The 16,179-nt window shown below is 41.6% G+C and overlaps 1 protein-coding gene across 1 annotated transcript in view; it reads left to right on the top strand.

Annotated features, from left to right (window-relative positions):
* UBE2F (ubiquitin conjugating enzyme E2 F (putative)) overlaps positions 1-16,179 on the top strand; it is a 61,506-nt gene that overhangs the window by 26,431 nt on the left and 18,896 nt on the right. Inside the window, exons 7-9 of the mRNA XM_030952142.1 lie at positions 1,419-1,476; positions 12,128-12,160; positions 14,411-14,473. Of these exons, the coding sequence (XP_030808002.1) occupies positions 1,419-1,476; positions 12,128-12,160; positions 14,411-14,473 (154 nt within the window). The remainder of the gene's footprint in view (positions 1-1,418; positions 1,477-12,127; positions 12,161-14,410; positions 14,474-16,179) is intronic.

Below are 16,179 nucleotides of genomic sequence, written 5' to 3'. Positions count from 1 at the left end.
TAAGGTGGAATGAGCTTGTCCAGGTTATCGTCCTGTTTCTGGGATCTCTGCACTGAACAAGGATTGAATTTCCTTGCCTATAAACTTGCCGTGTTCATTAAATAACTACATAACCTCTATGGTCTAATCATCTACTGTAATTTAAAAATGATTATATGTATTATGATTAATACATGTCAGCCTGGGAATTGTTAAAACCTTAAACTATTTCACTTTAACCCTGTCATTTCAGTAGCAGAAGCTGCTGCTGGTGGTGAATTTCTGTGCTTTGCTGAGTGAGTTGTTTTAGCTGACTCCTTACAGAGGAAGGTGTGACTGTGAAATGATGCTTAAGGAGTTTTTTACATTGTTTTCATTCAGATTATTACTTTTCTGAGCAAGACTTCAGCTTATTTCTCACTTGTGCTCTGATCCCCAATATATCTCCTTCTCATAACTGCTGAGGTTTGGATCTGAAAGGTCCAGAAATGCCTGAACACTTCATTGGTTCCCACTTGCAAATTGGTCAGCAGCTTCACTGAGCTTAATATGTACCATAATATGGGACATCTGTACTGGATGTGTGCATCTAGGAAATTCTGTATTTTATATATTCATAGTCATATTAAAATTCAAGTTATATTTTATAATATATATATGTATTTTTGTATAATATATTTGTAAATACAGCAATATAATACAATAATATAACTATAATATTTCTATTTATTATTTTATCATATATATTTATATATTTGTATATGGTTTTCAATATTTTATATCAAATATATTTTATATCTTATATATATTTTTATATATGAGATATAGATTTATATCCTATATAGATATATTTATATCTTTTATATATCTTTTTATATATATGTATATATAATATATTTTTATATGGAAGTTTTTCCTCCAGAGCAAACAGACTAAAACTCTCACACTTTCTTATCTTTACCTGTAGGAAGCTGAAATCCTTTCACACAATAGAGGATGATCCTCTCTTTGCTAATTAGCTATCCCTCCCCAAAACACCCTTTTTTGGGTTGGTTTGTGCCAGTTTTGGTGAGAGATGGGTCATCCTGCAAGGCTGTCTCTTCACCAGAGATCTAAAATGCATCAGGGAATAAAAAAAGGGTTCAATGCTGAGCCTGTCACAAGCATTTCTGTCACACTTGTGCTGCTGGAGGAAAATAATTCCAGTGTTTTGACAGAGGTTGGGCTCAGATGGGGAGTTCTGTAATGACACTGTGGAGAAGGTAATTTTAGGCAGACATCCCAACTCCTGGGGTTTAAAACTCCATTACCTGGATATAAATAGTGCAAGAATTAGATCTGATCTTGCAATTACTTCCTGCTGGTTTCTGAGGAGGTTTCTGACAAAGACAATTGAAGCAGAAGTTGCTCTGTGTAATGTGTGTGTCTTTCTTTTCCAGTTTATTGAGAGAACACTCAATTGATGGCACTGGCTGGGCCCCAACTAGAACCTTAAAGGTACTGTTTCCTTTTGGATGTGTCCTTCCAAATAAATACATCTTTAAAAACCCTTTCCTGGCCTTGGAAAGAATCAGCTCATGTGGTTTGCCCAAGAGCAGGTTTTTGAGGTGAGGTTTTTTTTTGTCTTTGGCAGCAGTGGAGCAGGTACAGTGCTGATTGTAGAAATGTTTTGGGAATTTTGGGGTGGCTGCACAAATCCTTCTCTGCTCCAAGGTTTTGGAGGTTGCTGTGACCCTGAGAACCCACACTCTGTGAGGTGTGCTGGTTTTCAGCCAGGCAGCAAGCACAAGAGCATCCTGTGAACAGCAATCCATATCCCTGGTAATTTCCATGGGATTGATAGTCCTGACAAAATCAGTGCAGAGCCCTGAGCAGGGCATTTATCTTCCTCTTGCTGCTCCCAGGAATGCTGCCAAAATAGTTTCTTGCAGAGCTTTAACAGCATTAGGTGGATAAAGGGTGCACATCAGGTGTTTGTCTCTTTCAAAAAACAAATTGAAAATGACCTTTATCTGATACTTGGTTTGCTCTTTGGCACTGTGAATGAGATTTGTGACTTTCTTCATCTGTAAAATCTCTGCTGAGTGAGCATGTGACTTTCTGGAAGTAAAATGAGTTTGTTGTTTTGTGGATTTTCTGAAGCAGTCTTTCCCTATTGTTTTTTCATCAGTTGGTGTGATTTTGTTTTGCCCTTTGTGTTTCTGTTTTCACCTCAGGTTAAATCAAGGCAATGAGTAATTTAAGTTAACTAGTTCTCTTCCTGTCCCTGTATTTTCATTCAGAGAAAGTTTTAAGCTTAAAAATTAGTAGAAGTGGACAAGAAACCCAAAAGACAGAAGCTTTTTCTGTGGTTGTGGAAAGGAAAGATTCAGCAAGAGAAAAGGAACTAGTAGCTTAACTTCAAAAAGAGAAAAATCAGGTGTCCTCCTTTGATTTTTAAATTTTTGAACACTGAAGCACCACAGTTTTGAGCTCACTTTTTACAGCTTTTCATCACCACAAGGGAAGCAGTGAGAATTTGCACAGAAGCTCTGTGGGTAGGAATCCAGTCTTGGCCTGTTATGGACTTGAAAATCAGTATTGAATTTGTCAATAATATGAAGTCAGCCTGATTTTCTGGAGGAATAGCACCCAGACCTGCCCAATAAAGCACTCTGAACTACTCCTAAAGAATTAAATTGGGAGTGGGCACGTCCTTCTGCCACAAAAACTGTTCCAAGGGCATTAGAGAAGCCATTCAAGTTGAGAATACACATGAGAAGCCCCATGCACAAACCAGCTGCATGTGTGGAGCTTGTGTGCTTAACCCTTTAGAAGGCTCAAGTTTTTGGTTGTGTCTCGTTTTGGAACCCTTGTGGTGACAGCAGAGCTCTTAAATGTAAAATCCTTCAAAATCAACTGCTGTGACCTTTTTATTATTTTTGTTGTCAAATGGGTAGAAACATGAAGAAACTTTCTGGAAAAAAAAATCTGTTAAATTGTCTGGAAAACTTCCCTGATAAAATGTATTTTTTACAGCGTGGAGAATTCTTAAGGGGGGAAGACCCAACTCAGTTTTGTTTCCCAGCATTTTTTTGCACTTGGTGTCATCTCATCCACGATTGAATTCTCCTCAGTTACCAAGTGTTGAGCTTTATCTTTTTTCCCTTCTTTGTGCTTGGGAACACATTTCCATGGACCACTGTGAAGAGCAGCCTGTGTGTGAGTGAGGGAAATAAAGAATGTGCTATTTCTGAGCTCCTGCATGAGATGCTGTTTTGAAATCAGGTTCTGAGCAGAGCTGGGCTCTTATCCTGAAACAGGTTTAAAACATTAACCTGCCAACCTGTCTATATATACACTTTAAAAATCACTTTCTTTTTATTCACAGAAACACTCCAGAATCCCAAACCCTTAGATAATTTCTGGTAGTGATTGGTCTCCAGGTTGTGGGTTGTGTGAACACTGCTGCAGTGCTTCCCAGCTGATCTTTGTGTTCCTTCTGCTCCTTTGTGAGTTTTGTGTTCCTTCTGCTCCTTTGTAGCTAAACCTGAATTAGCAACAGGAGCTTATTTACCTTTCAGTCTCCATTCTGTCACATTCTGCATCATTTTATTGCACACTTTCCTCTCCAGAGCAGCTTATTCACAAAGCTGGAGAGTGCTGCAGTTACTTTGGGCCCTGCTCAGTGTCTGAACTTGCTTTTCTCCTGTTTTTAGTTTTGATGGTCAAAATGAAAATTTCCCAGGCAGAAAGCAAATAGATGGTTTTAATTTCATTTTGTTCTCAGGTTTTTTTAATGTCATTAGAAGTACCAACTTTTAAATACCTCGCAGGACTTCACACTGCTGCTGTTTCTCTGCTGCTCTGCTTTGTACCCTTCAGTAATTTCAATTTCAAACTCCAAAGTGCTTTAGTGGCTCCTGTTAGTCCCCAACATGTGCCTCATTTGCCAGGATTATCACCTGCCTAGCTCAGTTAGTTCTCCTTAATACTCCTCACTTTTCCTAAATGCTTGTTTTCATTTTGCTCTGAGAACATCTCAGGTGATTGATTTTAAGAACTGAACAACTGGATGTGTATTTTAAATGCCTGACTGGTTCTAAAAGTTAGGATCCTTCTGCAGTTATGTCTAACTGCAGGTGGAAATGGGTTCATAAATCACTGCCTGATTGATGGACCTTAAAAATAAGCAAAGCATACTTGGGCAACTCTGTGGAGGGCTGAGCATATGAGCAGTAAAGCCAGTGTTTAAAAAGGTATGATGGATGTTCGCAGGGAATATTTGTCCTTTTTCTTCTTTTTGTAGCTGTGTTCTCACAGAGATCAGCTGGGCTCAGCTAGCTGGGCTGTTTTCTGTTTTCCGTGTTTGTTAGGTATATGTGCAGTTCAGTTTTTCACTGAGATGATAGTTCCAAGTGCTGGGTTTTGTAATTTTTGTGTTATTGCTCTCAGGAGAGCCAGGAGCAGGAAACATCCAGGTGATCTTAAACTACAGATCTGCAGACAGCTTTTCATGCCCCCCTCCAGGAAACGACTGTTTTTTCAGGAATTTCTCTCCCATAACTCCAGATCCTAGGTTCATAAATATCTGTCTGTGCTATTAGATTACCTGATCTAAAAGGAATTAAGACTCATTTCCAGTAAACTATTGCTACTTGGAGTTGATCCTTTGGAGCCTTGCTTATTTAATTAATGTTTTAATACTAAATGGCAGCATTTTGTCCTGTTTGGTTCACTGGTTCTGCCCTTGTCTTCAGGCACTGGAATGACTTCATTTGGAATCATCCAAATGTCAAACTCATCTCTTGGAGAAATAAATCAGAGGGTCCTGACTTCATTTTCCCAGTTTACCTCAATGTTTAAGCATCAAGCTGAGCAGTTTTGAAAGTACAAAACTTTCACCTATCATCTCAGGGAAAATAGATGGTCTGCTGTCAGCATCATCTGTAATTAGTGTAGAGGAGTATTTGGAACAGACAAAGTAAATGTCACTGTCTTGAGCATGAAGGGAAAAAAGAAAGCTGCATGCTTTATGTTACATTAATTCTTGTTGCTCAGGCTGTTTTTCTCAGCATTATGATAACATTGTGCAGCTGTTGATTTATTCAAATCCTCTTTTGGAGTTGGTCTTTTTATGTGTTTTCCTCACCTCTAAAAATTGAATAAGCCCTAGATAACAACTTCAGACCCAGTATTTTGAAAAATAAGCTATGAACTGCTGAAGACAATCTTCTGTGCGGATCTGACATTCAGTTTTTTCTTAAAATGAGCTTCAGGAAATATTTTTCCAAAGAGATATGTTTTGTATTTTGACTTCATTATAAATTGGCTTTATCAGTTTTGTAAGAGGTGATTTATTTCTTTCTCCTCCATACATGCCCAGGCTGGTGAAAATATACAGCTCAGTGTCTTCTAATGGCTTTTGCTTCAGAAATTATTTGCAAAATTTTAATTTCCTCTCTTTAATGTCCCCTGGCAAAGCCAAATCTTTGGTGTAGGTGCAGTAGCTGTTACTATATGGGTATGTGAGTGAGGAGAGCTGATACCTCAGTACTTGTAATTAACCCATGCTTGTTCTCCCCAAACTGCTGATTTTTGAATATTCAATTAGTGTCAGCTTTAATGCACTGAGCAGAGTGGTCTCCAGAGGGTGATGCCCTCAGTGCTGTGATCACTGTGGTGTAGTTCATTAAGAAGTTACAGAGAATTCCCCAGGGAACAATTTCCCCAGGATTATCCACTTGTCCTGCAGTAACCACGGGGACAGGGGTCAAGGAGTCAGTGACAGAATGAGGGATGGGAGAGGAGTGCTCTGCATGCTTGGCACCTCCCAGCTGCCCTGCTCTGGGACAGCAAATTGGTCCCGTTTGCCTTCCCCTCCTATATTACAGTGCAAAAGAAATGCTTTTCCAGCCTTCCTCCTGGTTTTGTGTTTGCTAACTGGAGCAGTTTGTGCCTTTTAGGTTACCCAGAGCCCTGGGGGGAGCTGCAGCAGTGTTTGGGTGGGAAGCACAGGCAGGGATGACAGGCACATGACAGCTGAGGTGGCTTTTGTGGGTGGCTGAAGAAAGGTGGCAGTCACTCTGCCACCTTTTTCTAGGTGGAAACAATGTTTTTCAACTTTTGCAAGATTAGAGAGGAGCGGGAGAGGAAACATAAAAAGAGATTTTGTTTGGGAGCAGACAGTTTAGGAGAGAAGAAGCTTTTTCATAAGCTTAAAAGTGCCTATGTCTCTGGAAGGAAAATTTTCTTTTTGATCCCCAGGACCAGTGATTATTTGGTGGGGTGGGATGCAGTGTGCTTGGTTTTTTAGGCTGCAGTGAAGAGAGGAAGAAGCTGGGCTTGTTTTTAAGAGATGGTGGAAGAAGGGAAAGGAAGAGGAAGACCACCTTGAGGTGGTGAATAGGCAGACAGGACAGCAGAGAGCTTCCCCAGGGCTTGGCCATGCATGGCCTGGACTAGAGCAAGCTGGACTTTAGAGTGGCATTTCCAGCCCTTTTTAAAACAAACCAAAAAAATTTGCTTCAGACATGTGCTAGTATAAATGGCTGCTGCTCCTTTTGTTCATCTGACTGGGTTAAATTGTTTGTTTATAAAGAATTGTTTAGCAATGAGCTTTGTTTTGTTCAGTCTGTTAGATCAGAAATGCTTCTTGGATCCCTTAAGGGAATTTCTTTGGAAGTTTGTTAGGTGCTTTTGTCTGGTTTGCTCTCTTCTTAAATTAATGTATTAAATATACTTTGCCTGTTAAAGGAAAATATTAATTTAATCTTAATTAATTCCATACCTCAAAAACAGTGAGGTAAACTGGAAGATTTTAATTTAATCTTAATTTGCAATTCCATGTTTGCTTTCTCTCTCCAGAAGTGTTTGTGGTTGTCTTTCTGAGCCCCTTGTGTGTGGCATGGTTTCAGTGGCATTGCTTTTGTGAAGTGGCTCTGAGAACTGTCCCTTGGCAAGATCAGTGGCTGAGTTAAGACCTCCTAGAAATGCAAAGCTTTGAGGCTCCTTGGCCTCAGGAGAGGTTGTTTCAAAAGCTGCATTGAGGATTTTGAGGATTCTTGAACTTCAGACACTGCTGCAGCAGCAGGTTTTTTCTCCTCGTTTGGCATGCTGTAAATAAATCTGTGGGCAGGGGTTTAGTGTAACTTTTCACTCAGATGCAGCACAAAAATAGTGCAGAAAGAAAAGGGACCATTCTAAAGGGGTGTTTACAGCAGTCTGTTGGACTTCTGACTTGCCTGTGTTGACCTCCCCATGCTCCAGCCCAGGATGCTGGCCGTGCCATGGAGCAGAGTGTGCTTCCCTCACTATTCCATATTCCCCTCACCCACTGTGGACTTAAAACCAGGTACCGCAGTGCTTGGGAACCCCAGTTGTTGATTTCAAACACCATCATTGCCTCCTCTGAACTAACAATAAATGTGAATTAAACCCACTTGCATATCTAAGACCTGCCTTGGACTCCCAAAGCATCTGAGCCATGGGTGACATCTGAGCTGATGGCAAAGCTGTGGGACCACCACCAAGGGAGCAGCCTGGGCAGGCTGGAGCAGGAGCCAGGTACAGCAGCTCAAGGAATTTGGCAGCCCAGGTGTCTTGGTTTGGAAAGCCAGGTGTCTGCTAAGGAAGGCAGGAGCCTCCCCTGAAATGGAGAAAATGAATCCCCCCCCTCCAAATTGCTACAAATTTTAAATTAAGGGGCTCTCAGGCAACAAAAATTATGGGAGCGGGAATAACAGTTCTTTAATAGGGAAGAAAATAAAAGGATAAAATAAACAATGCAGTAAACTAAACCAACACTGACAGAGTTCAGAGCACAACCCGACACCCTGTTGGTCAGGGTGTTGGCAGCAGTCCCATTGGAATTGTGGCTGCAGCCCTGCTGCAGTGTCAGGGTGGTTCTGTCGGAGCAGGGATCCTTTAGAAAAGGGTGTAGTCTTCCTCTGAAGGCCCAGTGGAAGAGACAGCTGCTGTTCCTCTGGGAAATCCAGCGGAGAAGCCGTGCTGGTGTTCCAGAATCCCCAGATTATATCCAGGTAGGAATGCTTGGCTCCTCCCTCTGGGCTCACATCTCCCAGTGGGATGCTGTAGTTCTTATCAGCCATGCTGTGACATTCAATAGCCTCTTATCAGCAGCTGTCCCCTCCCAGAGAGGACTTACTGTGATCACTCAGAGAGAGATAAGGCAAACTGCCCACTTGACAAAAGACAACTGCCATACAGATGGTAATGGAATACATCTTGTCTTGCAGTCTGGGACACCAGGCTGCAGGTCCAGCACAAAAAGCAGGCTTGGGCCAAAAGCAGAGGCTCTGAGCTTTGCTCTGTGGCTGCCTCTCAGCAGTGGTGCCCTTGTCCTCTGCAAGTTTGATGTTAAACCCAGAGGAGAAGTCTGAAGAAAAGCAGCTTTGTAAAGGAAGCAGCTTTGTCAGGTACAGATGTGTGATCTTGAACAAGTGGGTTCTCACTGGAGCGGGCTGTCAAGGTGTGCACCTGGACATTCTCAGGGCCATCTGCCCTGCTCCTCCCTGTGAAGATCACCTTTAAAAACTCCTGCACATGGGCTTAACTTGATTTTCAGGCTATTTAAGCCACAAGTTCAGTAAATATTTGAAGCCAAGCCTGATGCTTTATTATGCTCAAGGAGAACAGAAGTTTTTTAGCTGTTAAATCTGACAAGCTCTTCAGGGGCTTGCACATCCTTCTGGTTCCTCAGGAAAACCCAAAGCAAGCATCAAGGCTGTGCTTATCTGCCTGCAGCCAGCAGCTGTGCTGAAGTCAGCAATGCAGAGTGATTATTTCTGCAAGATTCAACAGTGTTGAGTTCTTCAGATACCAAATACTTGCTTCACTTTTGCTCATCTGTTCCATCCCACTTCCCTTTCTCAATATCCTAGATTTCAATCCAGCCTAGCCTCAAGCTCATTACAAAAAGCACTTGTCCTCTGGTGGTAATTTAGCATTATTTTCTTATGGAGGCATGCAAGGGTATGAAAGGAATCCAGCAAATCATAAAACTTGAATAGATGGAAACATCAAAAATGGTATTAAGACTTTCACAGGTAAATTATTCAGTAATAATAGTAATCCTGTTATACTTTTTGGTGTCTGGAATGGCACTGGAGATGTACAGCATTCTGACAGCTTATGCCTGTACAAAGGTTTTTGTTGGGTTTTTTTTGTTTGATGTTTCCTTTTTTATTTTCTAATAGAGCTCTGGTAAAGCCAGCTCAAGTGAGTCAAGCACGCCAAAGCATTAAAACCAGGGTTCAGCAAATAAGAATTTGGGAACAATTGATTGTATAATAGGAAAATATGATATCACATCTCCTTTTTGAGCTGCAGCATTTACTTGTGTGAGGCATTGGAGCTTGTCTTGGACAAGGGGGAATTTTGTCTGGAGAGAGCTCTGCTGGTGTCTGGGGAGCTTCTGGCAGAGCGGGGGGGGGTCAGCACTGCTCAGGGTAAGGAGAAGATGAGCTCCTGAGGATTTTGGAAGGCACTGCCTTGCTCCTGGTTGGTTCCTTTTCATCCGTGCTGGTGCTGGAACAGCTGTGGACAGTTTGTAACCCTGGGGATGAAGGTTTGGCATTCAGGAGTTAGAAATGGCCAGGCCCCAGAGTACTCAGGTGACCTTGTACCTGTCCAGGATGGTTTTAATGCTCAGTGTTGTGGTTCTGCAGCCGCAGCCTGATGTCCCATGGTGTAGCTAGAAGGCAACTTCTAAAAATGTAATTTTTCCCTGCAATTCTGCCTCCCTGAAGGACAGAACGGCCTTGGAGGGCTGCAGTGGAATGGGCTCCTGACCTTTGGGGGCAGAGGGGTTGCCCAGAACTGCTGAGCACCCTCTGATGCCTGGATGTGGGAGAACCAAGTGGAAATTGAGACCTTCCTGCCTTTTCCTGCTCTCCATGCCAACAAATCTTCCTTTAATCTGTGACTTTGGCACATCACTGCATTGTACTAATAATTTACCCCTAAGATTAATACAGGTGTCCTTAACATCATGCTCTGCTGCCCTCTGCTATGCCTGGTGTCTGTTCCAGCAGTTGAACGAGCACAGAAGCTTAAATAAAGTGTGAAACAATGATTTCCATCCCTTCTTTGAAATAATTGAATAATAAAACAATTAAAATTGAAATGTTAGTTTTTCTCCTCCTTGCCAGGGAACTGGCAGAGCTGTTCTATGGGAGTGAGGGTGACTGCTCAGCACTAGAGTCTTAAAATTTACAGATAACTGGAATTAAATGTTCATTTTTCTCCTGCTTACCAGGGAACTGGCAGAGCTGTTCTTTGGGAGTGAGGCTGACTGCTCAGCACTACAGATATTTACAGATAACTGGAATTAAATGTCTGGGTCACCCGTTTTGTGCAGTTCATGTGTCTGTGCTACCACGTTTGAAAGTTGCTGTCTTTGCCACACTTGAGAAGGTGCTGAGGCTGGAAAGGCTGGCAGTGCCCGCCCTGCTGGGCACATTGATGTTTTCAAAGCTGTCTTGGTTTGGAAAGACACGTGTCTGCTAAGGAAGGCAGGAGCCTCCCCTAAAATGGAGAAAATTAACCCCCCCCCCTCCAAATTGCTACAAATTTTAAAATAAGGGGCTCTCAGGCAAAAAATATGGGAGCAGAAAATAACAGTTCTTCAACAGGAAAGAAAATAAAGGATAAAACAAACAATGCAGTAAACTAAACCAACACTGACAGAGTCAGAACACAGCCTGACACCCTGTTGGTAGCAGTTCAATTGGAATTGTGGCTGCAGTCCTGCTGTAGTGCCAGGTGTGGTTCTGGTGGAGCAGGGGTCCTTTAGAAAAGGGTGGAGTCTTCCTCTGAAGATCCAGAGGAAGAAGAGGCAGCTGTTCCTCTAGGAAATCCAGTGGAGAAGCTGTGCTGATGTGTCACCCTGATTTTTTAAGATTTTCTAAGCCTTCTTATGTTGAGATTCTTGTAGCGAGCTTTCTCACACACTTTATGTAAATAACTGATTGTTTTGCATTGTTTTATGGAGGAGGAGAAATTTGATAGACTGTTGGTTTGTCCAGTGTCATTGGAGAGATGGCACTGTCACCCTCCAATCCACTGTCACTTTTGGCAATCTATAAATGTTGGAGTCAGAAAATAAACTTCCTTTTCTTCTTCACCTTGAGAGCAGCGGTGTGAGCTTGTATTCTTTCATGTTCTATAGTGACACTGGTGTTCCAGAATCCCCAGATTATATCCAGGTAGGAATGCTTGGCTCCTCCCTCTGGGCTCACATCTCCCAATGGGATGCTGTAATTCTTATCAGCCATGCAGTGACATTCAATAGCCTGTTATCTGCAGGTGTTGTGGAAGAGATAAGGAAACTTAGCAGAAAACAGCTGCCATCCAGATGGCAAATAGAATCCAGTTTGCTTGAGAATTCCAGGCCAAAAGCAGCTAAACTGGGTGGGTTTTTTTGTGCAGGAGCAGAGGGAAATGGGATGGTGAGAGGCTGTGGAATGCTGACATCGTGTCTTGTTCATTAGGGCATAATTGGACAGGGTCCTTAAGGGATATGGATTTCTGTGCTCCACACCCTCAGCACAGGGCCCAGAGCAGGAAACAAGCTCACATACACTCATTTATTGAAGGTCTTTGCTGTGCATAGGAAGTTTGGTACTTGGAGGCTTTATCCTTATTGTAAATTTGTATTTTAGCTGTGGAATGACTTGAGACATATGTTTATGTAAGAATAGTATTTCTCTGTACTCCTACTACAGCTCACCCTTTTTTCTCTGACAGTTTCAAGTATTTGTGTGACCCCTCTTTAATTTAAGAGTAGATTGCTGAATTAACTTTCATTACCCACCCTTTAAGCAGTGCAGTTTTCAGCTGGTGGCAAATCCTAAGTTATCACTCCTCTCCCTGAATGCAGGAGTAACAGGAATACACACAGAAAGCTCTGACCATCTGTTTGAATATGCAGTATTTGGGTTTTGCTGACTTCTGAATATCAAGTGGCCATGAAATGGGAAAGCCTTTTCAGCATTTTGATTTATATTAGTCATACATTACTCCTAATCTAGGTTTTTTCCAGTTATTTAATGGATTAATTAAGTTTAATTAAATGGAAAAATTAAGTTTGTGAACATGTTCAAAACTCCTGAAATGCCTGTCTAATTAACTGTATTTTTCTTTGCAGGATATTGTCTGGGGGTTAAACTCTTTATTTACTGTAAGTAAAGGAATATTTTGTATGTCCTCTTTTCTTTTTCCTGCCTGGTTTAGTTTCAGCATCACCTAATGACAAACCCAACTGCCTGTAAAAGTTTAGGTCTTGATTTCCCTTGGCTTCAGTGGGGTGTTGGATGAGTATGAAATCATACTGTGCTTTTGTTTGTGGAACTCATCCAGAGTGTCTGAAATGCCAGCTTTTTGTACATGGATTTTACTTCAGTTAGAAATATTAGGGGATATTTTGATAACAAATTATTTGGGATCTTCCACACAGTATTAAACTATTTCTGCTGATTTGCATGAAATAGAAATTTATACTGCTCTGAGAAGGAATTGTGTTGGTAGTCTTTTAAAAAATCCTATTTAGGAATTAATGTCTGCCCTGCAGTCTCATTCCTTGTTTGCATAAAACCTGACTTGTCACAGAATTTATGTGATTTTATTCAGGGATCCCATTTCCTCCCCTATTTTTTGAAGATTGCTGGGAGCAAGGAACCTGTAATTGTAGGAGCACCTTGAAGATGGAGGAGAGGGCAGGAAGCTGCAAGAGGCAGGCAGGATGCAACAGCTGCTTTTGCCCTAAAAGTGGAGAGAAGCTAAGTCTTTACAAAAGTTACCTTTTTTAGGGATTCCTTTCCTCAGCCATTGCTGCTGAGTGGGAAGGCCAGGAGAAAGCAAAGAGCAGCACTAACTTGGTGGCCACATTTGTCATCTCCTCTGGAGGGACCGCCCCAGCCACTCCAGGGTGTAGAAGGAAACTTGGATTTCCTGGCATCCAAAGTCTTGGTTGGTTTTTTCAACAATTTCTTTGGTAAATTGGTGTAAAAGTTTGGAGAGTATTTGCCTTTCCAGCAAAAGTCAATTGCATTTCAGAGTCAGTCTCCCTGTGCCTGCCAAGTAAGTGGAAGGAAGCAAAATCCTCAGGGGCAGAGCTGCATAAAATCAAAATATTGGGCCAAGAGCTGCAGGGAGGGGTGGTCCTGCTTAGGAGGTCATGGGGATTTGTCATGGCTATGTCAGGAAAGTGAATCCACAAACACCAGAGGTTTATGTCCAAAAAGGAGACAGAAGAGTCCTTTTATTTTATTCAAATAAAGGGAGAGGCCATGGGGCATTTTCACTGGGGTCTCTCCAATTTTTGGAGCATGCAGCCTCCTTTTTATCCTGATTTCCCAGCCCCATTTCCCTCTCTCTTTCCCTGTTGGCTGAGGTACTTAAGAGATACAGACTTCCTGAAATGCCTGATACCTAAGATTTCCCTCTAGTGTATAACCCTCCTTTTTAATTTTTAATTCTTGTGGAATTTAGGGTTTTTCCCCAGTGTTTTTTATCTTTCAATCTCCAATTTAATTTATCAGCAAACCTACAGTTTGTTTCTAAAGGCAAATATGTTTTTCCATTCATCAGTTCATCATTCATCATCCTTCCATCCATTCATCAATCAGTGGAATCTTTCCCATTGTTTTGTTTATCTCTCAGTGCTGGTTTTATCTACCACTTGTGATGCAGTGTTATTTTTAATGCTGATTCCTCTTCTCCATTGTTTTTAACCCTAAACCCTTTCTCCTTCCAAAGTAAATATATGAGATTAAATTGAGAGGCCTGAGGTTTGTCAGGACTATTTCTGCTCCCTGACCCCACATGTCCTTAGTTCTCAGGATCTTTGCACTCTTTTACCTCTATTTCCATTATTTCCTCTATTTCCACTCCCCTGTTTTTCCCAGAGCACTAAAACTTCCCTGTCAGGCTCCAGGTCACAGAGAGAATGGAATTACTTCTCCACAGAGAGAGTGAAATTGCTTTTCTGTGGAGGTGGAATTAAGGAAACTCCCACTTTATCAGCACACTGTTTGCAGAAGTTTTTTTCAAGGTTTACTTTGCCCTCTTACAAAAATCAACAGGAATTGTGCCTCCTGAAAGTTTGACTGTTCCTCTAAAATTTAGTTTTCTGATAGAAATACTTTCACTTCCAGGGAGAAGTGTCATGGGGCCCACACCAGCAGGGCTTAAATGCCCTGGTGCTGTTACCATTTAATTGCTCTGTGATTTGGTTTCCAATTACCAAATTACTCATTTGCATTTACCTTTGGCACCGAGGCAGTGATTAAATGATGCAATGATGAAAAAAATGATGAAATAAAACCTGTTGCCCTGTTTGCTTCATTCCATTTTCTTGTTCCTGAGGGCTTTGGGCTCCTGGTGATGCAGTGAGTGGGAGCCCCTTCAATGTTCTTTCTTTCTTTTCCAGGATCTTTTGAATTTTGACGATCCTTTGAATATTGAGGCTGCAGAGCATCATTTGCGTGACAAGGTGAGTCAGTGGTTTATTTAAGGCAGGTTGTTCCTAAACAAGCACACATTCTGTACTCAGCACTTCCCAGCCAGTTCCTTTTAGAGTGGTGGAGCTGCTGCTTGAGGTAGCTGAGTGACTCATTGTATCAGCAGCCAGTTATTGGAACAAAAAGGGCTTTCTCTGGGAAAGCAAACTGCACCCAGCAGAGTTAGTCACCATGTGCTGGGCTTGTGGGCCACAATGTGGTCACAGCCCCAAAATAGATGATCTTTCCCTTCTTGTGTCTGAGATTTCCCTGCAGTTGTGCATGTGCTGTGCAGCAAGCTGATGGTTTGACATGGTGACGTGGGTGACCTTTGTCTTAGAAGATGTGTGAGAAGATCTCCTCTCTCTCTCTGTCTCTTTCCAAAGGCAGCTCTTTTACTCTGAGCTATTCCATGTTGCATGTGTTTATAAAGCCAGGAGAAATCTGGGCAAGTTTAAAGAACAGGAGTGGAAACTTCTGTTTTCTTTTTACTGATCCTAATATTGGTGTATTAAGGACTGGGCAAAGCAGAACATGGCCTGGTGAACATAAATGAGATGTACTGCTCACTTCAGAGCAAAAGTGCCAATTTCTCCTTTGTATCCATCTCCAAAATTCCATCATGTCATGGATGTATTCCTCAAGCACACAGAACTCACACCTAGTTATGTTCAAGACATCTTGTTCTAATTAAACTCTTCTGACACTTTTGTTGAAGTTAACCTTTAAGATTGCAGAAAGTTTCCAGGTAAGCAAATGTTGATTTGAAGAGTTCATTGAAAGTACAGTCAGGCAGTGCACCTAATTTATCTCATTTTTTCAAGAGGAAATACCAGGATTGCAAGTTCATCTTTCCAGCTATTTTTTGATTAATGAGATCTTGTAGCTATTCTGGTATTCATCCATGTGTGCAGAGCTGAGATGAGAACATACAGCAAAGCTGGAAAAAATTACCTGCAAACCTCCTCTGGAGGAGAGGGGTCTCTGTGCTTTTGTTTTAGCATGGATTTTGTTTTAGAATGGTTTGGGTTGGAAGGAACCTTAAAGCCCATCCCATTCCACCCCCTGGGTGGTTCAAATTGCTGTCCTGCACCTCACAGCCTCATTGAGAGATTGGAAATCTTGGGAATCCACAGAAAGGAAAATGCTGCCTGATTTTAAAGACACACCTCCCTCAAAACCAGAGGTGAGCCCTCAAAAATAGGTACTGCTACACTAATTAACTAATTACATGGAAGTTGTTTGAAGAAGTGAAAAGGAAATTGGGCTGTTTTTTTGACAGTCTTCTAAATCACAGTTTTTTGGGAAAAAACATTTTTTATTTATTAAACTCCTAGTGGTCTCATAAGCGTCTCTAAAATTCATATTATGCCATTTTAATTTTCTTTTTTGAGCTTATCTGAATTAATTGTGTGTGTAGTGACAGCACCAGGTAGGGCTGGATTTTCTGTAGTGTTTTGTGGTGACATCAAAAAAACCCAATGATGCCTTTGTGGAGAGAATAAATAATGCAAGGGAGAGGAAAAGCTGCACTTGCAGCCTGAGTTGTTTTGGTTCCCTGTGGCAGAGATGTCATATTTTACATAAACACTTCGTTGTGGAGTCAGACTGCTGTGGTGCCATCCTGGCTCTTAAGAAATACTTGCAATGCCCAATAGGATTAATCTGGGAATGCTAATTAGTTTTCTTTCCTCTAAGT

Source organism: Camarhynchus parvulus, chromosome 7 (genome assembly GCF_901933205.1).
Source record: "Camarhynchus parvulus chromosome 7, STF_HiC, whole genome shotgun sequence".
Taxonomy (NCBI): Eukaryota; Metazoa; Chordata; class Aves; order Passeriformes; family Thraupidae; genus Camarhynchus; species Camarhynchus parvulus.
This window is presented reverse-complemented; position numbering and strand designations above follow the sequence as displayed.